This window comes from Diabrotica undecimpunctata, chromosome 6, assembly GCF_040954645.1.
Source record: "Diabrotica undecimpunctata isolate CICGRU chromosome 6, icDiaUnde3, whole genome shotgun sequence".
NCBI lineage: Eukaryota > Metazoa > Arthropoda > Insecta > Coleoptera > Chrysomelidae > Diabrotica > Diabrotica undecimpunctata.
In genome coordinates this window covers 129,683,588-129,709,437 of record NC_092808.1, presented here as the reverse complement: position 1 = coordinate 129,709,437, position 25,850 = coordinate 129,683,588, and the positions used below count along the sequence as shown (strand labels likewise).

Below are 25,850 nucleotides of genomic sequence, written 5' to 3'. Positions count from 1 at the left end.
CGATACTCTCGGATTTTTTGTACGTAATGTCTCCGCTACAAAATAATTTCATCTTTTTCTACAAGGGCAATGTTTTTGTTCCTTTTCATATATTTGATGTTCATTTGCCCTAATGTGCGCAATAAAACACATCGTGATTTTTTGAGTATTGAATCATCGGAATTTATTTCGACTTGAACTTTCTTTAAGGTTGGGATTTCGTTCCGAAAAAAGAAAGCGTTTAATTTTCTACGAATAGCATACTTGGTGTCATCTTCAAGCTGGATGCGTTTTCTACCTCTGGATTAAATGTTTTCAAGAAATACATTATTCGATTTGCTCAATTGCCGAATTGCCAAATTGGGCAGACCATGTAGTGAGAATGCATGTAGACGAACCATCTACACGTTGTGCTGATGACATCAGGCGTTTCACCAAAAATTGGCAACAAAGAGCACAAAATCGTAAAGAATGGAGGAGTTTAAGGGAGGCCTATGTCCAGCAATGGACGTGATAAATGAAGGCTGGATGATGATTATCCGATTTGCTTTCACTTTGTTTAAAATTTTTAAGAATACTGTATACAGTTCTCGTAGACAATTTAGTCAAATCAATACACAGAGTAATTACATTGTTGACCAACATACTTTTATTCCTGTCTCGTCCACAGTACTCGGTGTATATAATAGTTTTTTCTCGCATCGAACAATTTGGGCATCGTTTATTTTGACTGCTCTCGCGTTCCATATTGCTCACAACACTGAAATACCTTTTCAATGCTTCGATAATCTAATGAAATATTTAGGCCGATTTCAGAATTTTATCTCACACCGAAAGATGAAATAAAATTTTACGACTTCTTGTATTCGCTGTCGAAAAAAACTACTAAGTATACAAAAAATGTAAAATATTTAAAATGTGTTTATGTGAGTCATGTCATAGAAAAACCGAGCAATGTGTTCGGTTGTTCTCTGGTCATGTCCTGTTATTCGATAGCAAAACAGCTGAATCCCTGAGTTGCCAGCTTTCATCGACGACCGCGGTTTTAGGGATGTTTATCTATTACCTACTAACCTAAAATTATTTATTGTAATGAATAGAACATATTTTATTTTTTCATAATGGCATCAAAATAATTGGTTAAATTCTTTTCAATATAAAGGTAAGTGGTATAACAACATACAAAATTTTTTTCCTAATAAACCATGGTTTGACACAATCCCATACATAGATAGGCGGCATATTACTACCATTATTAGAATGAGGACTGGTCATTGCCTGACAGGAGTACATTTACATAAAATCAACATTCGCGATAACCCATACTGTGAATGTGGGCAAATGGAAACACTAGAACACATATTTTGGGAATGCCCAATAAACAAAATTAAAGATTATGATGTCTATCAGGAGCTGATCAAAATTAATATTAAAACCCCAATTAACATACCAATGCTTCTATGCGATATTAACCCTAAAATTATCAAAATTCTTCTCAGATTCCTACAGATCAACCATATAAAATTATAACCTTCATAATAACCTATCCAATATTAACATTTAAACCAATTATAAGAAAACAGAAAACGTAGAAATCAGAAATCAGGAGCTGATCAAAATTAATATTAAAACCCCAATTAACATACCAATGCTTCTATGCGATATTAACCCTAAAATTATCAAAATTCTTCTCAGATTCATACAGATCAACCATATAAAATATCCAATATTAACATTTAAACCAATTATAAGAAAACAGAAAACATAAATAAAATATAGATATGTAGATAAAATGTCTATATTCACTGAAATTGATAATAGGACATGAGATATATTCTCAGACTCACGACAGTGGTCCAAAAATTAACAAAACAAATGTACTGGCTGATTATTCAGAAGAATAAAAGCCAAAAAGAAGAAGAAGAATTGTAATGGACCCAAATGTCAATAATAATCATATTCCTACATTAACGTGATACATATTATAAATAGATATTTCTTCAATACAAGTAACTTCTTATGAAATTTTTTGTACGCCATTGGAAGACCTACAATAGCGCTGAAACTTCACTATTACTTGTAAGAATATACTGCCTACAATTTTGATTCTTGATTATAACAGTGTACTTCTCGAAAAAGTGAATTTATTTCATAATTTTGTTCCTCACTGTATACTTATTTTTTGGAAACTTATACTATATTTTATACACATAAGAGTTCTTTGCCCATATACTTCTTTCTCATTTATTGGTAATACTGACGAGAAATAATTGCCGCGCTTAAATATTGAGGTTTACGGAATCGTGTTTATTTTTTATTTTGATTAACTCATCTGCAGATTAATTAATTAATGTGACAGTTATGTGACAATTTGGCATTTTTGTCATTTATTTTTTAACTAATTGTATCATAATAATACAATTTTACTTTAAATTGTCCAATTTAGAAAAAGTTGTTTCCATTCAGTTACAGACTATTTGTCTAATGAATCGAATACTATTTTCAAAAGTTTTTGCATTAAATCTTTTGCAGAATGTACCTGATAAATGTTTAACTGTTAATTTTCCAAAATTAACCTTTCAGATTATTCGATCAATATCTATAAAGAAAGGTTTGTCGGAAAGTATTAGCCACTATATACGTAGTTAAACAATTTTTAGGATATTGTATAATTGCTTAGCTTTAAAAATAATCTATTAGAAAACATGTGAGATGTCTAAGTATTAAATTAATTTTTAGGACCAAATCCTTTTAACAACTACCGAAAAACATTAGAAGTAGCAGGAAAATCTTATCAATATTATGATATCGCTCAACTACATCCAAATTATGGTAAGTTAGTTTTCTAAATCTATGTATTGCTTATTGTTTATAGTGGCCAAACAAATTTGTGAACCTGTTATTAGGAAGATTATACGAAGTTAATACAAAGAGAAAACGAAAAAAGCGAACAGATTGGTACATGAAAACACCTTTTCAACTATAAAAAAAGACAAAAGGCTGTAACATTACAACAAAACGTTCAATCAAGGCAACTGGGAATCAAAGATGTTCCAATACAGAACAAACTAAGACTAAACTGTTTACAGTCTAATAGTTTCTTACTAATCACCTTTATTACGGGTATTTTTTGAACACACCTCGTATTATGTTTAAAAAGAAGTTTGACATATAGGGGAGAACAATATGTACTACTGTTTACTGTAGAAAACAATACACGGAAAAGTCGGGCAAAAAAGAAGTATAGACTACAAGAAAACCATACACGCAAAATTTGAAAGAGTGATTAGTTAAATTCCATTCTGATACGATTATTGTCTAGCTTATTCCAAAAGAAAATAACCAAACAATCTATATAATGATCTCTTGGGTATATAGCAATGTGTTTATTGCTTGATACTGAGGGTATTATGACTAATGTTTTATTCTAAGATGGATTCACCTCTTTTTCGATATATCAATGATAATATCCAGTATACAATAAGAACAGATCTATTTAAGAAATATCCTTTCATCGTTTGGTTCATTTTTCTATTTAATTTTGTTTTAGATCAACTACCCTACTCTATTAGAATTCTATTAGAATCAGCTGTCAGAAACTGCGATAACTTTTCTATTAAAGAATCCGATGTTCAAAACATTTTAAATTGGAAAGAAAATCAAGATGTCCAGGGCGGTATTGAAATCCCTTTTAAACCGGCTAGAGTTATATTACAGGTAAGTAAAGTTATACAAAATAATATAGGAAAACAGTTTTTTGGCTATTATGAATATCTGTGAGTGCATGTTCAGTGTACATATCAAATTTCACACGTTGAGCGTTCAAATTAATTATAGTCCAGTAACTCGGGCAGAAAATGGGACCTTACCTCCCAATTCTGTCAGACTACATGGTTGAAAATTTGGATTTAAGCTTGTCTTATGCTCATTTGCAAAAGTTCTTTTTGTTTTTAAGGGATTAAAACTACCCCTAAGTGGAAAAAATAGATAAACACTTATTTAAGCGTTTTATGCATTAAAATCTGATTGAATTAAATAAAATAAACATATTCAATGATAATTTGTACTTTAATACAAATTTTATTTTCAACCATTAGAAACCACCGCTACTGACGTAAGTAACGTTAAAAAAATATTTTTTAACGATGTAAAATGCTTAACTTATGAATTAAAATCAATATCAATTGATTAATCGCTTGTGAAATGGTGTTTCATTGGTTTCAAGTTTTTAACTCCTAGAAGCATCCCTTTATGCAATAAAATACTTTTAAATCTTTTAATTGCCCATTTAGATAACTAAAAATTCATTCCTCGCTTGATTAAACGACATTTCTTTAGTTTAAACTTTTTTCATCCCTAAAAATCACCCCTAAAGACGATTACAACGTTAAAAATAGTTTTGTATACATTAAAATTCTGAACTTATGTATTTAAATCAATAAAAAATTGTTCCTTGCATATGAAACATTATTTCTTTGGTTGGAACTTTTTTAGCCCTCAGAAATTACCCCCTATGCTAATAACAGTACCAAGCACTCAAAATTATTTGATTTTTTTTATTATAAGATATAAAAAATACGTAAAAATGATGGTAAATTATGTAAAAAAATAATACAAAAAAATCAGGAAGCATCACAATCACTTAATACATCTTCATAGACTTCCTCTTGGCAGGCAGGGCAGAATTGGAGGGCAGTTTTGACAATTATCTCCCGAGCAGGTCGCATATGTGACATTACAAAATAAATCTAACCCCCTGCAACAACACGATTATCCGCAACCTTTTGTGCTATTACAAAAAAAAATCATCTTCAACAGCTCCTCTGGTGCAGGCATTCTTACTGGTTGTAGAGATCTCCCAAAAATATCATTGGTTTTTCTTCAATAAGTCAGTTAATTTTGAAACATTGATATATGTATACCATATGAAAGGTAATGTCAAGGGCAAGGTAGTTTCATTATAAAGCCGTTAATAAAATTAATGCCATTAATGTAATAAGTGTTACGTTAATAGTATAGTTTTTTAAGTTATTTTGAAAAAAAGTACAATGTTTTAGAAATTTTCAAAATAGAGGGTACAATTTACTTTTTTCAAAATGATGCATTTTTGATTCTGGTGGATATTAGGTTATTTATACTGCAATTTTTTCCTTAAAATATTCGAAGAGATCATCTTTTACGAGCTGTGACTTATTCAGTTTACTTGAAAATGACTTTTTGTATTACTCATTTTAAAGGTCTTTTCATGGACTATAAAAAAACTTTACTCCTTACCCCGAAAAATCAATTTAACATTAAATACATTAATCCAAATATTCGCAAAAAAATGTCTCCTTTCACCGACTATATCTCACTTTGTATTGTATGTAGAATATTTTGTAAAAAATAAATCTCATTCTTCTTTTACAAGCTTCAGTTTTGTTTTAAATACTTTTTCGATCAAAGGCATATTTTTTTGAGTTATCATGAAAAACTGTTAAAAACGTGACTTTTTTCAATGAAAATAAATAGCTCAGGCAGCATTAAATTTCTAAAAAAACTATAGAACAAAAGTTGCTTAGAGTTAAATCCTTTATCGATTCCCGTGTTTGTTTTGAGCAAAAGAATTTCTACCCCCGAGAAGGGGTGGCAACCGTCCTTGGGGCGGAAGCACACATCGGCGTTATATAACTTTTGTTATTTTGAGCACTTTCCCATCAACTCACCTTTCAAGTGAATCGGTTCAGTCCGAAAAAATTAGTCCCGAGTGACTGGAGTATTTTGTTTATTTATTTATCTAGAAAATCACGAAGTTTTTAAATACACAGGTAATTATGTACATTTTCGCAATTTAATTTTACATATATACTAAGCGTATTACTAGGTTTTTTCTATTTTCTTTTGTGATTGTCATATTGTTAGCGGATTTTTTTGTCGTCGATAATATTTACACAAAGTAAAGTTGTTAATAGACCTTTCTCGATCTTTCATCATTTCAACAGTTTTGTCATTGCCTACTGCAGCGTTTCCCTAACTATGTTCTGCGGAGCACCGAGTGCTCCGCGAAGCATCTTTAGGTGCTCTGCTATATGGCGATTATAAACCGTTAAACATTAGAAAAAAAATAGAGAAGAGTTTCAAAATTAAAATACTGGTTTGACATGCGCTTCTAATATTCTACCGGCGACGTCTTACGGTCAGACGGCACTTCTGAACTGGTTTAAGACCGCCCTCTCCTTACTACGCCAAACAAAGTGTACCTGCGGACGGAAATGATTAGTCATGTTTCATTCTTGTATTGTGCATTGTGCACGAATAAAATCTACCAAGTTTTCACTACAGATAGATGAGTCAACAGATGTAGCTGGGTTGGCAATTTTAATAGCATTTGTGCGGTACCAGCACTTGGAGTCTTTTTAAGAGGATCTACTTTTTGCAAACCTTTGACAACTAACACAACTGGAGCCGAAATTTTCAAGTTAATAGAAAGCCTTTTCACAGAGAATAGCATTACCTGGGATAACTGAGTTGATGTGTGCACAGACGGCGCAAAGGCGATTGACTGGAAGAACGTTGGGCGTTATTTCAAGAGTAAAGGAAAAAGCCAAGGAATGCAGCAGTAGCCACTATATTCTCCACCGCCATAGTCTCGTTGTGAAAAAAATGCCGCTTTTCTCAAAAGTAGTCGTGGACGAAACCGTGAAGATAATTAATTTTATCAAATTACGACCATTGAATACAAGGCTGTTTAGAGTGATGTGCGATGACATGGGCAGTATACATTCGTCTTTACTTTTTCATACGAAAGTAAGGTGACTTTCCCGCAACAAATGTTTAGCTAGGCTCTTTGAAATGAGAGTCGAAGTTAGAACCTTCCTAATTGACAGCAATTTTGCCTTGGGTGATCGATTGTGTAACGAGCATTGATTAATTAAATTGGCATATTTAACAGATATTTTTAACAAGGTCAATGAAGTTAGTCTCTCACTTCAGGGAAAGACAACTGTCTTTAACGCCAATGATAAAATACAAGCGTATATTTTTGGGCAGAATCGGGGAAAAATAAACATCTGGATAGCTTTCCACTAATCACAGAATTTAGAGAAGAACTGAAGACTTGGACATACCTGAAGCTGTCTTTAACGAGTTACACACCCATCTGCTAAATTTACTTGAAAATTTCCATAATTAGCAGTATGAGTGCCTGATAGATTTGGCATTGGATTCTGCGATAAAAAAAACATTTTCAAAGTAAATCGCAAGTAGATTTTTGGTGTCAACTCAAAGACGAATTTAAAATTTTGTCAGATAAAGCGAAAATTATTCTTCTCCCTTTTACAACAACATCGTTATGTGAAGCAGCATTTTCTGCCTATGTGGCCACCAAAACAAAATATAGATCTCGACTGAATGCGAAACCTGACATTTGATTGCAATTATCCCAAATTCAACCGGATATTACTAACCTGTGCAAATCAAGGCAGCCTCATTCTTCACATTAAAATGAAGACATTATGCTTTTTAAGATTTTAGAAATAGAATCTGTTTGTTCATTTTATTTCGTTATATGTAATTAAACTTCTTATGTTTGCGATTGAAAAGAAAAATTGAATAAAGTGAATAGAAAATTTTGGTTAATATCTACCCCCCTCCCCGAACTAATATAATATCTCTTGTTCTCTGTGGAGCACCTATATAGGTTTCAGGTGCAATATGCTAAGTGCTCCCTACAGAATTTCTGTCCTGAATAGTGCTCCTCGACCAAAAAACTTTGGGAAACGCTGGTCTACTGTATTTGAAGTGGATTTATGTACCTTTAAGAATGGTTTTCTAAAATTAGTAGCAGAATATTAAAAAAAAATTGATTTGAAACAGATCTGAAAATTTTTTATACAATTGATTTGAAATTTCTATGCTTTAAAGCATCACAGTGACGATAATTATAGCAAAAGAAACAGAATAAAAATTAGCTTCATAGCCTAAATTAAAACAACTTCCTTGAATAGAAGAAAAACTATGAGAGCTACTATATTTGTTTACAATTCATAAGAAACACACAATGGGAAGCAGAAGCATATCAAAACACACAATAACTTTTTTTAGTAAAATTAATTTTGCTTTCACTTATATAATTGGTTACTCGGCTTCTAGGATCTTACTGGTGTACCTGCCGTAGTCGATTTTGCAGTTATGAGGGACAAAGTTAAGGAATTGGGAGGAGATCCTAAAAAAATTAATCCAAGATGCCCCGCTGATTTGGTTATTGATCATTCAATTCAGGTCGACTTTGTAAGATCGTAAGTATGTTTCTGTAAACAATATTTTTATAAAAACAGCGATTGTTTTTATGAAATATGGACGTATTTTATTAAATTTAATATTTTATTAACTATGGATGACCATCCACCCCATAAAAAAGTTACTTTTTAAATTAAATTTGATACTTTATCATCAATTTTTTTTCTCCCATATCCATATATTCTTGTCGCTCTATTTCCAGTCTCTCATATCCTCTTCGCCTCGTTTTTTACTAAAATATTCATGTATTTTACGCCTATTTGATTTGTTGTTAGGGATATAGTTTTTTCACATAATTCACTTCTGATTAATTTTCTAATTATAGCTCTCGAAGTAATCTTTATTTATTATATTCTTTTTAAAATTTTGATTTATTAAGAAAACTTATTTGTCATAGGAAAACAGCTTGTTGCGTTTGTCATTAAGATATTCCAGTTGTTATTAGTTATTAATAACTAATTATATATATATACAGTTTATTATTAAAGTGATTAATAATTGATCACTAATAAAGCAAATTTCCCAAAAGTTAATATAATTCATTCATATGTACATTATGGAAATATTAAAAAAGAAATGTTTGGAACCATTTTCGGTATTTTGAAAATTTTTTCTGTATAATTATCTGAATGATAGTGCATATATTCGCACAAAGGATTAATAAAATTGCAGCATTTTTTAAATTGCCATAAAATGGAAATAATGCATATGATCACGACTTTTTTTGTACTCACGAGTTTAAAATTAGCTTATTAATTTATTAAATAACAAGTGGCATTTTGTTGAAATTATACCTGTATAAAATAGAAAATGAAAAAGTACTCGTCGAATATGGTTTATCAAATCTTAATTTGAGATAAACAAAGGAGAAAACTGGAAACTAATAAAATTTGAAAACTGTAGAAAAGATTAGACGCTAAGAATAAAATTATACTAAAACTAAAATGATAGATAAAACACACGAAATGCTTTTGCTTTAGGCTTAAAATGGGATAGTTCCCGGGAGTTGGCTGTATACCATATTAGTTAAAAAAGTCGAACATCGAAGTAAAAACTTTTGTTGTAAGTGGTATAATATTTAATTTTATCGAATCTTTGGATGATATTCAACGACGTTGGCTTTGCACAGCCCTTTAAGTGTAGTCCGTAGAACCAGATAGGTTTGAGTATGGCTTTGTATAGAAGATTTTTTCCGTATTTGCCGGAATTTTAAGTAGAGCTATCTTCTTTTGGCCTGGTCAAGATGGACGCCAAGGTATCTAGCGTCTGTTACTGTTTGTACTCTTACATTTTCCATTCTTACAGGTGGACATATGCTGTGACGTTTGGTAAATGTTATTTGAGTTGATTTTGTTTTGTTTACTTTTGTTCTCCATTTTGTATACCAATCACTGAGTATGTTCAGATGATGTTGCAGGTGTTTGTGAGGCTAGGACACTAGCCTGCTGGACTCGAGTTGATAGGAAAGAGGTTGGATTGTTGGTCTTTGAATTTTACAGAGAAATATCTATTTGATATGTAGGATTTTAGTAGGAGGAAACAGTTACTGTGTGCTATTTTTACTTTGTAAAGCAGACCTCTGTGCCAGACTGTGAGCTGTCTAGAAATATAGCGTTGCATTATGTCGATTCTTCAAGACTTTTTTATGTTTCATTTATCACTCGATAGACTTGTTGGGTAGTGGAGTGATTTTCCAAACTGGCCTATTTTCGTAGATATCTAATGAATTCATGATCTGCGTATATCTTTTGTAGCAACAATCTTTCAAAAACTTTGCTTACGGGTGGGAGTAGGCTGATGGGTCGATAAGATGTTACTTCATTGGTTTTTCCTGGCTTGAGCATCATAATGATTTCAGCAAATTTCCATATTTTTGGTAATTTGCAAAGTAATGGTCTTGTGAGCAAGTTGTTTTAGTACTTGTGCGTGCCGAGATTAAATCATAGCGTGGGGCGTTTCGTGAGATGAGTTTGTTTATTTCTTTCTTGACTTCCATAGGAATAAAACTTTTAATTGGGAGGGACATTTGACAAGCTGCGCTAATTAGTTCTTATATTTCTTCATCAGGGTCTGCTGGCTATGAAATACGTTTGTAAGATGTTCAGCAAAGACGTCCGCTTTTTCTTTGTTGTAATAGGTTGGTTTACGGATGGGAGGGATAGTTGTGTATGGTTTCTTAAGCTTCTTAGTCGCCTTCCATAACGTTTGGTCATTTGCTGTATGGTTTGTAATGTAATGGTCGAAGGGTTCTTTATTTGCGGCTTTGATGGCTACTCCAAGTTGCCTACGTAGTCTATTGAATATATGTAGATCTATGTTGTTTCTAGATTTTTGCCAGGTTATCCTCGCACGACGTTTTTCAGCAATGAGTTGGAGTTCAGCTTTTGTTGTTGTGAGTCTTGAGCCCCAGTGTGTGTTTCGCATTCCAGTCAACCCAGTCTACTTGATATAAGTCAACAAAAAAGGAACGGCACATGGGCACATCACAACCAGAAGTTCTAAGCTTGTATTTCCAGTGATACTGTCTGCTAATTTTGGGATTTTCTATCTTTCTATGCCTTTCTGCTGGAGGCTCCTCTAATGCCATACAACCTGCTAAAAGAGTGTATTGTTCTTTTTTTGAACTATTATCATAAAAAGTGTCAAATAAACGCTTTTGATCTTTCGAAGTTATTTTGCAAAACCAAACTGGCCTTTTTTTTGTAGATATCTAATGAATTCATGATCTGCGTATATCTTTTGTAGCAACAATCTTTCAAAAACTTTGCTTACGGTTGGGAGTAGGCTGATGGGTCGATAAGATGTTACTTCATTGGTTTTTCCTTTCTTGAGCATCATAATGATTTCAGCAAATTTCCATATTTTTGGAAAGTATGATAAGCTTAGCATGCGGTTAAATATAACTATTAGTAAAGTAATGGTCTTGTGAGCAAGTTGTTTTAGTACTTGTGCGTGCCGAGATTAAATCATAGCGTGGGGCCTTTCGTGAGATGAGTTTGTTTATTTCTTTCTTGACTTCCATAGGAATAAAACTTTTAATTGGGAGGGACATTTGACAAGCTGCGCTAATTAGTTCTTCTATTTCTTCATCAGGGTCTGCTGGCTCTGAAATACGTTTATAAGATGTTCAGCAAAGACGTCCGCTTTTTCTTTGTTGGAATAGGCCAATTCGCTATTTGGTTTACGAATGGGAGGAATAGTTGTGTATGGTTTCTTAAACTTCTTAGTCGCCTTCCATAACGTTTGGTCATTTGCTGTATGGTTTGTAATGTAATGGTCGAAGGTTTCTTTATTTGCGGCTTTGATGGCTACTCCAAGTTGCCTACGTAATCTATTGAATATATGTAGATCTATGTTGTTTCTAGATTTTTGCCAGGTTATCCTCGCACGACGTTTTTCAGCAATGAGTTGGCGAATGTGCAGGCGAAAATTTTTGGTATGTGTTGGTTTGCGTTCAGTTGGTGGTGTAGATGGCCATGCCGCTTTTTGCACAAGTGTGGTGAAGTATTGCTGCTGTATCTATATCATGTGTATATTTGATCCGCAGATTAAGATTATTGTTTTCTTCTAGGTAGGATTGAAAATCTGCTCAGTTGGTGTTTTTTCACGTGAGCAGAGGAGGTAGTGGGTACTGTGGTACTCAGGCTCATAATACTCGATGTATGATCCGATGAGAGATCATAGCTGGATTCTATTATTCAGTTGTTTCTGTACACTCCTTTGCTTATGTAGTAGTCCAGTAGATCTGGAAGTTTTCTGTGGTCACTCGGCCAGTACGTAGGGATTCCGTTGGTGTGGCAATCATAGTTGTTGTCGGTCATTGCCTTTAGAAGATTACGACCTTTTGTTGTTGTGAGTCTTGAGCCCCAGTGTGTGTTTCGCATTCCAGTCTCCCCCGGCTACGAATTGACTGCCAAGTAATTGGAAGAAGACTTTGTATTCATCTGTGGAGATTGCGTGACGAGGTGAACTATACATAGCAGATATGTTAAAGTGCTATGGCGTTGCATTCACTTGAACGATAAAAATATTATAAATTTAATTTATTTATTAGATTATAAATTTTCTAAAGCCATAGAATAAACATCATCTGAAAATTTTCTTTGATTACCGTGTTTTCCACGTTTTTCATCAAGTGGAATTTTCTCAACAATTTTTTTCTGTAATCTTACACGCTTCACTCCTACTTAATATAAGTCAACAAAAAAGAAACGGCACATGGGCACATCACAACCAGAAGTTTTAAGCTAGTATTTCCAGTGATAATTTCTGCTAATTTTGGGATTTTCTATCTTTTCATACCTTTCTGCTGGAGGCTCCCCTAATGCCATACAACCTGCTAAAAGAGTGTATTGTTCTTTTTTTGAACTATTATCATAAAAAGTGTCAAATAAACGCTTTTGATCTTTCGAAGTTATTTTTGCAAAACATTTTTCTACACAACACGGACAACAGTAAATACCTTACTCTGTACAGTTTTTCCCGTAAATTTTGACCATACTCCTGTCCACTCTGTCTCTTAGATTTTCTCACGTTTTCTTTCCAATGGTCTTTCTGAACAATTTTCTTTTGGCACCTTTTGTTAGCGCATTATCTAAAATAGCTTTACGACTAGAAATAGCTTTAAAATACACTTAAACTTACAGTTTAAAATACACTCGCGATCATAAAATCCGGGTCACCTTGAAAATTTCAAGTTTTTGGAATATTTTTGCCTCTGGTGCAGTAATAACCTTTTTTTTTAGGCTAACGTATGTTTTATTTGTCATCAATGTTTGTTTTAAAAGAAAAAAAAATCGGTTTTTTATTGTTTTTATTGAAAAAGCAGAAAACAAACAAAATTGTTGATAAAACAGGCATACGAAAAAAATGGAAAATACAGAACGTGGTAATATGTCAGTGAAATTTCAATGATTAATATCGTGTATTGCCTCCACTTGCTCTAATGACCTTTTGCAGACGACGGGGCATACTCTCAATTTTTCTCCGGATTACATGTTGTGGTATGTTATTCCACTCTCTCACTAACAGATCCTTAAGCTCCTGTCCGTTGTTAGGAGGAGATGTTAGGGGTTGAATACGCTTTTTAAAATCGTCCCAGATATATTCGATGGGATTCAGGTCCGGAGACCTAGCTGGCCAGGGTAACCTCGTAATTCCAACCTCGTCCAAGTATTGCAAACTGATCGTGGCAACGTGCGTTCGCGCGTTGTTCTGCATAAAAATGACGTTTTCTCCAAGCCTTGCCATGGTATGCATAACATGTTCTTCCAGAATCTCCGTAATGTCCCTTCATGCAGTTAAGGACCCATTTTCGATGAAGGGTAATTCTGTGCGGAAGTCGAAAGATACACCTCACCAAGCCATGACCGAGCCTCCACCAAATGGCATTCTTGGAGCAATGCAAGCTTGTGAAAATCATTCACCGGTTCTCCTCCAAACTCTTACACGTCCATCGGATCCAGTTAGGCAGAAACGGGATTCATCTGAGAATAACTCTTTGCTCCAATCGTTAATTCCCAAATGCGCATATTGTCGAGCAAAAGTTAGTCGTGCAACTCGATGCGCCAGGCGAAGTGGCGGTCCTGTAGCCATTACCCGAGAAGATACTCCAAAAGAACTAAATCTTCTCCTGACTGTTGCAACGCTAACATTGCGATTTCGTACTTCCTGTAGACGATTTCGATGCATAATCGCAGTTGACGTCAGGTTTCGTAAAGCCTGAAACACAAGAAAACGGTCATCTCGTACCGTGGTCATTCTTCTTCGTCCAGAGCCAGGTCGTCTGGATAGCAAACCCTTCTCCTGAAAGCGTTGAAGCGTAGAAAGGCTTACGCCAAGAGTTCTTGCGACTTGCCGTTGAGTGTGACCGTCTTTCACAAGCGCAACAATTTGTGCCGTTTCAATAACAGTCAAGGGTATTTCTGGCAAAAAATAAACAATAATAAACACTAATAATGGCACTAATAAACACTAATGGTGGGAATAATAAACGTTTGTTCGTTGCGTTTGAACAGAAAGTCGAAGCACAAATGAGACATTTAAAACAAGCGGCAGTTACACCGTTCATTTTGGGAAGTGTGCGCTTTCCCGCGAAATCGGCACTATTGAAATTCTTTGTTGCAAAGGAAACCGCTAAGCCAACAACAATTCCCAGAAACATGCATTAGTTTGTATTTGTGTTATTATTATTTAGATAAAGCTCGTTAAAAATGAAATATCGGTGATTTTCAAGGTGACCCGGATTTTATGATCGCGAGTGTATAACATAACCTCAATCACATTGTCAGAAATACACCAAAATAGAGTTGATTTAGAGGCACAAATCTTTCTCAGCTATGCCAACACTTCACTAAAAAAGTGTTGTACCAACGTAAAAAACCATAATATCGTAGAAAAAATTGGTAGACTAACAGAGAACAACATAAATAGTTAAGTTCTGTGTTCTCCGGAAGAAGGGCCCATAGGCCTATAGGCCCTTATTCTAGCCACCGCCTAAATTATTTGAAGGAAAATAACAAACATGTGAGCTTTATAACGTCTGCCAAATTTGCAGATCAAACGTCAGGGACAAACAATACCTTACGGTCTGTAATCCCGATGATAATGTACCTTTACAACAACAGACCGCGAAAGCTTCTTTATATCATTATAATAAGTAATTTTGTGTAGGTAACAATACCGGATATTTATTGTAATGGGTTCATAGATTTATTATAAAATCCTAGGATAGTATCAAGGGAGTTAGAACTTTACTAAAAACTATAATTCTAAACTAACACTAACTCTAAGACTATAATATAAAATTTGAATTCGGTTTCGCCAGGTAGAAATCGTTTGATTTCTCTTTTTGTTTTTATTATTTTATTATTTTAACTATTGACTTAGGACGGGATAGATTTTGTTTTGATTCAGAGCAGTGGCTATACCGCTCTGAGGAGACCTAAAGAGGTCGAAATACGTATAAGCGGCTTGCCGCTGCCCTGTATCGAAACAAAAATCTAATACCGTCATTATGTTTTATTACTTTACTTCGTTTGGAGTACTAGAAACTGAATTCACTACGAATTTTCACCATGATGAACGTCAGGTGGAATGCAATTTTTAGATTCTCTTGCCGTGTAATTTATCAAGCTGTTTGCTTTGCAAGTTTTAGAAGGCACAGTGGTAAAAATTTGAATACGGTTTCGCCAGGTAGAAATCGTTTGATTTCTCTCTTCATAATTCCTTGTTTATTTTTATAGTCACTTAATTTTTGACAATTTAGAACAAATTTCTATAATTTAATATTTATTACAATAAGAATCTAGAGGTTGTTTTTAAAAGATACAAAGAAAATTATTCGTTTTTTACTTAATTATTATTTGTTCTTCTAGGGCTGATGCGTTACAAAAAAATCAAGATATGGAATTTGAACGAAACCATGAGAGGTTTACATTTTTAAAGGTAAGGCGTTAGACTTACAGAAACGTATTTGCAATTTTTCTCATTGAGGTTTATTAAAATGTTAGTACTCATATAGTGAAAAAATTCATAGTTTGTTGACAATTAAAAATTTAAGCATCACGATATGTCATGCGAGTTTAAACTACATCTACAATAGGTAGTAAACATTTTACGGTACTATAAATAATTAATTAGGTGATTGAATTGAATAATTAGGCGAAAACTATTGCATTTTGTTACTTGTTGCATTTTTTAACACGTTCATTATTCCTTTGAATAAATATTTTGTGAAGGCGATTTATCTTGTTGGGAATAAAACATTGGTTTAATTTGGACTTCAAGGCTTAATTAGTAGAATAAATACATTGAAGAAAGCCAGGTCGAGGAGATGAAAAACAGCCAGAAAAATACAGAGGTATAAACTTGTTAAATACTACCCTAAAACTTACAACTAAAATTTTACAACTTCTAATCAATCAGAGGATAAGTTTAGCAGATGAACAACAGGATTTTTGTAGTGAAAGATCGTGTACAGGTGCAATATTTGTTATAAAGCAAATTACTGAGAAATCTCCAGAATATAATAGACCAGCATTTCTGTGTCTAATTGACTTTAAGAAAGCATTTCACAGAGTAATTCCCAAAGATGTAATCCATCTTCCGTATATCACAGAAGTTCTTCTAAATATTATAAAAACTATCGTAAACATCTACCAAAACAACAAAATGGAAGTCAGAATAGATGGACAACTTACAGAACCTATAGAAATAAGCAGCGGATTACGACATGGTGACTCATTGAACCCTATGCTCTTCAATTTATTCATGGATGAAATCATCAAAAACAAAGGAAGAGAATACAGAATGGGAAACAAAGAAATAAAAATACTCTGTTACGCAGACGACGCAATATTCATAGCCCAAGATGAAGATAGTCTGCAAAGACTGGTCCACAGATTTAACATAAGAGCAAAAGAATATGGCAATCTCATCTGAGAAAACTAAAGAATAGTAATCAGCAAAGATCCAACCAGAAGTAAAATAGAAATTGATGGCATCAGTATTGAACAAGTAATGGAAATAAAGTACCTTGGAATGACAGTGTCCAGCTACAGAGACCTGGACAAAGAAGTACAAAAAGCAAATAGACTGACAGGATGCCTTAATAAGCCATAATATGGCGAAACAGACACATTAAAACTGAGATGAAGTCAAGAATTTATAAATCCAGTGTAAGACCCATAACGACATATGCCTCAGAAACAAGACCCGACAAAACAAAGGCTACTGGAAACGGCAGAAATGAGAGTACTGAGAAGAATTACAGGAAATACGCTGAGAGATCGAAAGAAAGGTGAAGACATTAGAAGAAAATGTAACGAACAGTGTATAAATGAATGGACGCTAAATAGAAAAAAATAATGCAATAACCACATAAGCAGAATTGGGCCTTCCATAGAGGTAATAATCCGCCAATACACAAGCAAAATTGCTTATAAAAAGGAAAAAGAAGCAGAACGAGATACGTTTTAAAATAAAACATGTATATTCTTTAAAATAAAGTTCCTTTTGCTTGTATTGTGGAATATTAAATGCATCGTGTTATTATAGAGAGAGTGGTTTATTTTTATAGAAAGAGCAAAACAACTTAAAGTTTATTTGATTTTTCACAAGAACGTTTCGAAAAAGTGTAATTCTTATAAAATAAGGCTAAAAAAGAAGTAAAATTTAAGTTGAATGCAACTTTACCAAAGACTATATGCGGATAAAGATTGATATAGAGCAAAAACGACATATATTGGTCTCGTGGGTTAGCCATAACCATTGTAAATGTGGAAATATGTGATGGATTCGACCGTTCCTTGATGGAAATTTATTTTATATAACAATAAAATACTGAAAACTTTTGTTTTCAAAACAAAAGAATTTCAAATTCTTCGCATCCAAAATAAAGGCTATCTTTATCAGAATCAATGGAAATCAACAAAATAAAAAATACAGACATAATTCTGAATGACCAACTTGAGACAAACAGTTCTCCCGTCCTCAACCTATTCAGTTAAAGACTATAGAATGTGAAGACATACCAAAAATAGATCACTTGAGAAAGGCACTCTGCCGAAACAGCTGTAGTGATATGAATTTAAAATAAATTTTGTGAAAGTTTTGAAAACAAAAGTTTTCAGTGTTTTATTGTTATGTAGAAAGATGTATTTGTCAGGCAGATAGCTCAGTAACAACTTTTTGCCTTTTTGTGGGATCATTGTAAGTTACACACAAGTCTCTCTGAGTTCTTAGCAGCGTATCAAGCTGAAAGTAGTCAAAGTTCGTTTTGGATTACGATAATGGGCTATTGTGTAATCAATATTAGAACAGATATATCAAAAACTGACAAATTTTGTGGAAAAGCAGAAATGTAATTGAAATATGCCCAGTTTTATTCACCTGACGTCTCCCGAATTAGATAACAGAAGAGTTCCAAGGGTTATTGGATTTTTACTATTTCCTCGGTAAAATGGTAAATGCTGAGCGGTAAATATTTACTTTTTAGTCTGCCTTTTAACCCTTCTTTCACTAACAATATCAAGAAATGTTTCCTTGAAGTTTTCTTATTATCTGATTCAGTACTAATGAGAATAAATTTTAAGAAATTTATATTTCCTCGCATGGCAACATCGATGTAGAAAATTATACCTCATATGTTTGATTGTGAGTCATGGATACATGCAAATAGATTAGGAAACCAAATAGCAATCCGTTATATAGAGTTTCAAAGCATGCCAAATGCAACAAAATTTTTTTTCGAAAGAAGAATTTCAAAACAGATGATGATCTATTCCTTTAAAAAGGAACAGATCATAACACTATTTGTTCAACAGAAGTGTTCCAATCTCCGAAGATGGATTATTCTCTACTACAATGCGAAATCTCAGATATTACAATCAAGTAGCTTTTTGAGCACACAAAACGTCGAATTGATATGCCATCTACTCTTCAGCTCATATTTGTCTCTACGTGACTACCGACCATCAACAATGAATTGCAGCTTCAACGTTACTCGGCGCTTGAAGAAACGAATGACATTAATTGTTAAAAATTACTCTTTTAGTAGTGAAGAAAATAATTCGAACATTAATTCAAATAGATGCATGCAAAAGTGCACCAATCTTCATGGAGAACATTACAAAAAATGGATGAAACTCTATTTTTCACACTTTCGATGAGAAATATTTGTTTCTGCATATGCTTCAAAATTTAGAGACTGGTATCGAAGAAACTGTTTGGACAGGACAGATTTGTTCCAAGTGTTGTTTTCGAAAATTTAGTAATATATAAATGTATTATCATTTTTGACGTAATTTAATTTTTTTATTTTTAGTGGGGCGCAAAAGCCTTCGACAACATGCTCATCGTTCCACCGGGCAGCGGTATCGTCCATCAGGTCAACTTAGAGTATTTAGCCAGAGTTGTATTTACTGAAAATTCCCTTTTATACCCCGATACTGTGGTAAGTAATATATGCAGAAAGCAGAAGTATGATAGCAGAAAAAGCTAATAACTACAAAAGCTAACTGCAATAAATAAACATGCTTTATATGATTTCTAGCATTATAAGGTTGCGAAACATATTATATATATATATATATATATATATATATATATATATATATATATACACAGGTATGGAAAAACATTCTCTGACTATAGGGCATTAAGACAACGCAATGAAATGAGAAACAATATTATATAGAATTGTATGTCCGATAGAATAACATGTAACCACATGTCTGTGATAGACCCTTGAGTACCATGGGCAGTCAGTCTTGTCTGTACATTGTTGCCAAAAGAAAGTTTATTTTTTAGATAGTCTGGGGAAATATTTCAGCGATGCGATTACAAGATTTAAAAGCAGGTTCATATCTTAGCTTCTTTAATCTGAATTCATAAAAAATAACAATAAATTCTTAGCGGCATAAATTAAAACAATTTATTCTAAAAAATAACAATTTTATAATTTTAGTTTATACTATTAAATAATTATAATAATAAAATTATTTTAACTTAAATTTTCAAAAAGTCCACCACGTTCAGCCGAGCAGTAGCCCAATTGCCTTATTGTGTAATTGTCTTGGGGGGTTCGACAACATTTCGGGTGTTATGATTTGAAAGTCCTGAACGATTTTTTGACATTTGTTGCTTCACATAACCCCATACGAAAAAGTCCAAAGGTGCTAGATCAGGAGAGCGAGGTGGCATTTTTATGGTACATTTTGTACTAATAACTATCTAAAAACGTAATCTTTAAAAAAATCTAACATCTTTTGTGCATTGTGAGCTGGACAGCCATCTTGCAGCAACCAAATTTCATCCATATTAATAGATAATGCCCTACCTGCTGGAATTATGTGATTTCTCAGGAAATCTTGGTTAGGTTTGTGGTTTGGTTGTTCTCTTCGAATACCTTCTTGTAAGTGTTTCAGGATCTTTTTAATTTTGTGTTGTTCCAGTTCTTCCATCTTTTGAAAGTCCTTATTTATAAGTAACAGTGATCAAATGATATTCGGCTAAAAAGCACGCTATGAGGTATCTAAAGATACTGACTGGAATTATACTTTATTCAAGAAATTTCTTTCTTCAAGAGATAATTTTTTATGTATTATATATTTATTTGTTTTAGGTTGGTACAGATTCCCACACTACCATGATCAACGGTTTGGGTATTGTAGGTTGGGGAGTAGGCGGTATTGAAGCGGAGGCTGTTATGTTGGGACAGTCTATCACTATGTTGTTGCCTAAAGTTGTTGGTTACAAACTGTATGGAGAATTAAACGAATATGCTACTTCTACTGATCTTGTCCTTACAATTACAAAGGTTTGTATATTATATACACTATTAAAAAGTGTTTCGAAGCGGTGGTTGCAGTGTATTAGTGGTCGCATAAATTATTATTGTATATTCTTTAATTATTTTTGTAAAAATCGTATCAATAATATCTGCAATACTCTTTTCTCGTTTTGCTTCCTATTATATTTCAGATAAGATTCACGATAAGATTAAAATCTAAGATATAAATTATAATAATAAGTTAAGATAATTTTTACATATTTTTAAATTTTTATCTTAACTAATAAGTTAAGATATACATTTAAAAATAGTATATCAACATAAAAAAGATTATTTTTGCTAATATGAAAATAAATACATTTATATGCAATCGACTGAAATTTTTTTTTTCGGTTAGGCTTCTTTAAGGTGCTGTGTGGCTTTGCTTTCAGTTGTCATTCTGTGGAAATACTTTTTTTTAATAGTCTATGGGACACCTGAGGCTATTATAATAGATGCATTACTAACCTGGCACAGCTAAAAATTACATAGATAGACCATAAAGTTGCTCTACATATAAGCACCGCCTATTATTTTGAGGGGAAATCATGAACTCGTAGAGGGAGCACTCAGTTTATACTATTTGTCTGTCTACTGAAGTGCATTATTTATTTAGTTCACTCTGTTGTTAGTGTTCTTTGTTAATTAATCAAGTAGTGATATAATTGTTAAAAAAAATAACAGTTACATTACCTCTGATCTGTGCTGGAGTCTAGGGCTAACTAACTAATGTAAGTCCATAAAACCACACCAGCTCCAGAGGGTCATGTAAGATGCCCCCATTTTCAGTTTTTATTAATCAACAAAGTTGACAGTCTATTGCATTTACATTTATAAATACCATGAGGATTGTTTTTTTAATACTGATGTCCTTCCAATGTTTTTATGTGGCCATACAATGTTTTTAACAACTTTTTATTAAACTGATGATGGAATGATTCAATTCCGAAAAGATCTTCTTTAAAATAAAAATTTTAAGCTTTTAATAAGCATTTTTTATACCTTAATACACACGAACACCACGTGCTTTGTATTCAATAGGTATACTAGCCACTCCTGGATATCTCCACTTCATGGTTTGTTCCAGTTTCACTTTTAATTTGATTGAGGTACAATTGTTCACAGTAAAATTTCGTACCAACAGCATGATCGTCCTATTAATAAAACAAATTTTCAGTGCCTGGAAATGAAAATTGGTGAAAGTTGTGAAAATAACATTTTGTAAGTGTGCTTATAGGATTTCTGAAAATTCTTTAAGGCTTCTGAAAATTTGTTAAGAAAAATTTGTTCTATTTCTGCACAATATTTGTGAACTCGAAATTCGAAAACAATGGCTGACACTATTTTTTGATGAAAAGTCCTATTTAGTTAGTAGACTGCCATCATGGCTTCATGCTCTAGAATGAACCGCAAAGGAGGAAGGTTCAACATATTATCAATGGCTGCTGTAGGCAACCACCACCACACCAACCTATACACGGGGAAATGTTGTGGTTATTAAAATAATAAAATATATTTAATTTTTTCTAGCATCTACGTCAGTTGGGAGTAGTGGGAAAATTCGTTGAATTTTATGGTCCAGGTGTCGCTGCTTTGTCTTTAGCCGATAGAGCCACCATTGCAAATATGTGTCCCGAATACGGAGCTACAGTAGGACATTTCCCCGTCGATTCCAACTCTTTGGATTACTTAAGGCAGACAAGTAAGTATAAATAGTCAAAAAGTTTGTCATTAAAAAGTTGGAGAGTTGGCTTAGTTGGCTGGTATCAATAACTCTGGACAACGTCCATTTTTTCGAGCGGGGAAATATTATGTTTCGTTAAAAATAAAATCCTTCTACATCGACCCAGGACCGCTTTATCCATTAGGCAATATAGGTAGTTGCCTAGGGCGGCAAATTATGAGAGGGCGGCAAAAATACTGCACAAAAAATATTTGTAGGTTATAAATCTGCTGCTTTGGAATCGACTGTGATTTCGACTTTAGAGCAATGTACCACTGATTTAAGTGATTGTCGCGACTAGTCATATGATAACACATCCAATGTGTGGCAAATATTCAGGGCTGCAGGGCAGAATAAAAAATCACAATAAACTTGCTGAGTACGTACTTTGCTCTGGACATTCTCTCAATTTGGTAGGGTCTTTGGCAGCAAAATCCTGTCTGAACGCTTCTTTTTCATTTTTTTACAAGAAATATATACATTTTTCTCGACTTCCACATCTATCTATCTCTATCTAATTAGCCTTCTTCGGTCCATCTTTGGACATAGGCCTCCCCAATCCTTTTCCATTCTTCTCTGTCTGTCCCTATAGTCATCCACCTAGAGCCCACGTGCTTCTTGATATCATCTGCCCATCTCATTTGGGGCCTTCTTCTGCTTCGTTTGTATTCCCACGGCCTCCAACTTATAAGAATTTTGTTTCATCGGTCTTTTTTTTGTCTTATATTGTGTCCTGCAAATCTTCATTTCAATTTTGCAACTTCTTCCCTCACTTTTGTTTTCTCTCTTATCCACTCGTTTCTCTTTTTATCCATTAGTGTTATGTGCAACATTTGTCTTTCCATTGCTCTTTGGGTTTTTATGATTTTGTCCATATTTGCTTTTGTAAATGTCCACGTTCGGGAACCATAAGTGAGAACAGGGAGTACGCATTGATTATATACTTTGGTCTTAAGATGCTGTGGATATCTTTTGTTTTTAAGAATTCGGCTTCCACATATAGATGGAAAATTTTGACTGACAACTTAAAATCACCTGTTGTGAAATCTCTTAGTGAAACTAGGTGGTCCGCAAGGGCGGACGCAACTAAAGAGTTATACACTGGCTTTAGCGGAATAAAAAATGCACTTTTTAATATCTCCAACGACGAATGTCAAACTGCAGCTGTGAAACATCAAGCACTTTCTGTATTTGAAAAAATTGACACTTTTGAAATGGCTTTATTAGCTGTCATTTGTCAACATATTTTAGAAAGAGTGAACCTATCCAATAAGTATGTCCAGAGTCCTGCAATGGATCTGGGTTCTGTCGTTAAAGAGTATGAAGCTCTTTCAAATTACTTTACCTGAATCGCAAATAATGTTGCCATTTATGAAGAGGAAGCCAAAAATGTGTGCCCCAAATAAAACATATAAAGAAATAATAAGAGCAAAAGAAAAATTCAATTTGACGAAGGGGTCGATGATGAATTAAACTTTTTATCTAGTGATGAGATGAAAATCCATACACTCTATATTATAATCGACACTCTAATATGAGACCTGAATAGACGTCTGGAATCTTATCGACTTATTTATCAACGTTTTCGTGTTATAACAGTTTTGATAGATTAAACCATGAAGAAATTATTAAAGAAGCTGAAAATCTGATACAAATTTATAAAGACGACCTAGATGCATTATTCATACATGAATGCATTCACTTAAAGGGTCATTTGGACACCACAATAAAATCACCAATTGGCATATCTCAATATTTAAAGAAGAGTGGATTGAAAGATATTTTCTCTAATTTTGACATTGCTTTGCACATTTATTTGTGCATTCCAGTTGCCAACGTGTCCGCTGAAAGGTCATTTTCGAAAATGTCAAGAATTAAAAATAATTTTCAATCAATTATGACGCAAGAACGTCTTAACAATTTGTCGATTTTATCCATAGAAAGTTTCGTAACAAAGGCGATAAATTATGACGACATTATAGATGATTTTGCCAAAGAAAAATCAAGGAAGAAATCTCTGATGTGATCGAACTGGAATGACAATTTTTTCTGTTATATGTATATAAACATTGTAGTTTAAGTCCATTTTTAATGTATTTTTATTTAAATAAAAAATACTGTTTGCAATTTTTTTTTGCAAAAATGTTACATTTTGAAGGGCGGCTACTAAAGAATTTCCTAGGGCGTCAATTGACCTAAATGCGGCCCTGCATCGATCTATGTGTCAGAATATTTTTAAAATTGAATACTTTAAATATATGTTAAATAAGGTTCATTCTATCTCGTTATGTGGCTGGTTTCAACTACTATTAAAATGTTTTCACTGATGATTATCCGATATGACTGAAAACGTTCTGAAACTTTTAATCTTTTTTGGATAATTTAAAAAATTAATTAACAATTTAGGCCATGGAAATAAGTAAAAAAAGTACCCTGTTTCTGACACTCGTCGGGCCAGGCAAACGACAGTTCTTTTGAGTAGTATGGACCTCTGTAACAAAAACCTATATGTTTCCTGCAGTCGATTTTTTGGACTTAATTAATTATTAACAAATTAATGTCAAAAAACGGTAAATTTTCACTTTTTTCATCAGCAAAAAGTGAAGCATTTGAAACATATTTAAGAATAATAAACTTATATGTATAAAAACCTTCAAAATGGCGTTTTCAAATGTTTTTACCCTTATTTGTTGCTTAGAAAGTTGCAAAATAAGTCAGAAATTTCGGTTTTTTATAACTTTTTTAAAAATGGGCTTATAATCGTCATATTACACGAAATATTGGGCCTTGTAGTGATTAAAACATGACCAAAATTTTAAAGATATCGGCCAAATTGTTTGAAAGTTATTTTATTTGTTTATCCCAAATGAAATTTTTTTACAACAATAGAAGTCAAAAACTGATTAAGTTACAATAATTCTAAGGATAGTTTATGAAATAAGGATTATTCTATCAACAATATTAAAAAAATTAAAGAAAAAAGCTTTTAAATATTGCAAAATAATTTTGCAAAAACATGTTGATTTTTTGTTTATAAACAATTCAAATAACTTTTTAACTATTGCCTGCAAGAAAATTATTTTTCCATATTTAAAAAGCCTGCATTTTTTTTACAAATTTAAAAGAAAAAAAAAAGTTAACCTAAGATAATTTGGGACGAGTTTTTAAATTTATAAAAAAATTCATGCTTTCTAAATAGGAAAAAATTATTCTCTTGCAGGCAGTGGTTAAAAAAATATTCTAATTTGTTATTCGATATGTTTTATTATTTTGCAATATTTAAAATTGTTTTTCTTTATTTTTTTTAATCATATTAATAGAATAAATCTTCTTCTTTCAGAGGTTACCTTCATAATTACTATAAATACATAATTTTCTAAAGTGATATAAGGTTGAATGCTCGAATAAATGAACTTTAATCAAATAAAAGGCAGATTAATAAAAACTGTGCTTGATATTTGCCTTTTATTTGATTAAACTACATCATTTTCTGACCTACATGGTTGCAAAAAAATATTTGGAATAAACAAATGAATAACT

The 25,850-nt window shown here is 32.9% G+C and overlaps 1 protein-coding gene across 1 annotated transcript in view; it reads left to right on the top strand.

The window, feature by feature from the left end:
• The window catches only part of LOC140443894 (cytoplasmic aconitate hydratase-like), a 90,787-nt gene that overhangs the window by 9,771 nt on the left and 55,166 nt on the right, over window positions 1–25,850 (top strand). The window contains exons 2-8 of the mRNA XM_072535400.1: window positions 2,719–2,811; window positions 3,530–3,696; window positions 8,110–8,255; window positions 15,633–15,702; window positions 19,082–19,210; window positions 20,381–20,575; window positions 22,118–22,289. Of these exons, the coding sequence (XP_072391501.1) occupies window positions 2,719–2,811; window positions 3,530–3,696; window positions 8,110–8,255; window positions 15,633–15,702; window positions 19,082–19,210; window positions 20,381–20,575; window positions 22,118–22,289 (972 nt within the window). The remainder of the gene's footprint in view (window positions 1–2,718; window positions 2,812–3,529; window positions 3,697–8,109; window positions 8,256–15,632; window positions 15,703–19,081; window positions 19,211–20,380; window positions 20,576–22,117; window positions 22,290–25,850) is intronic.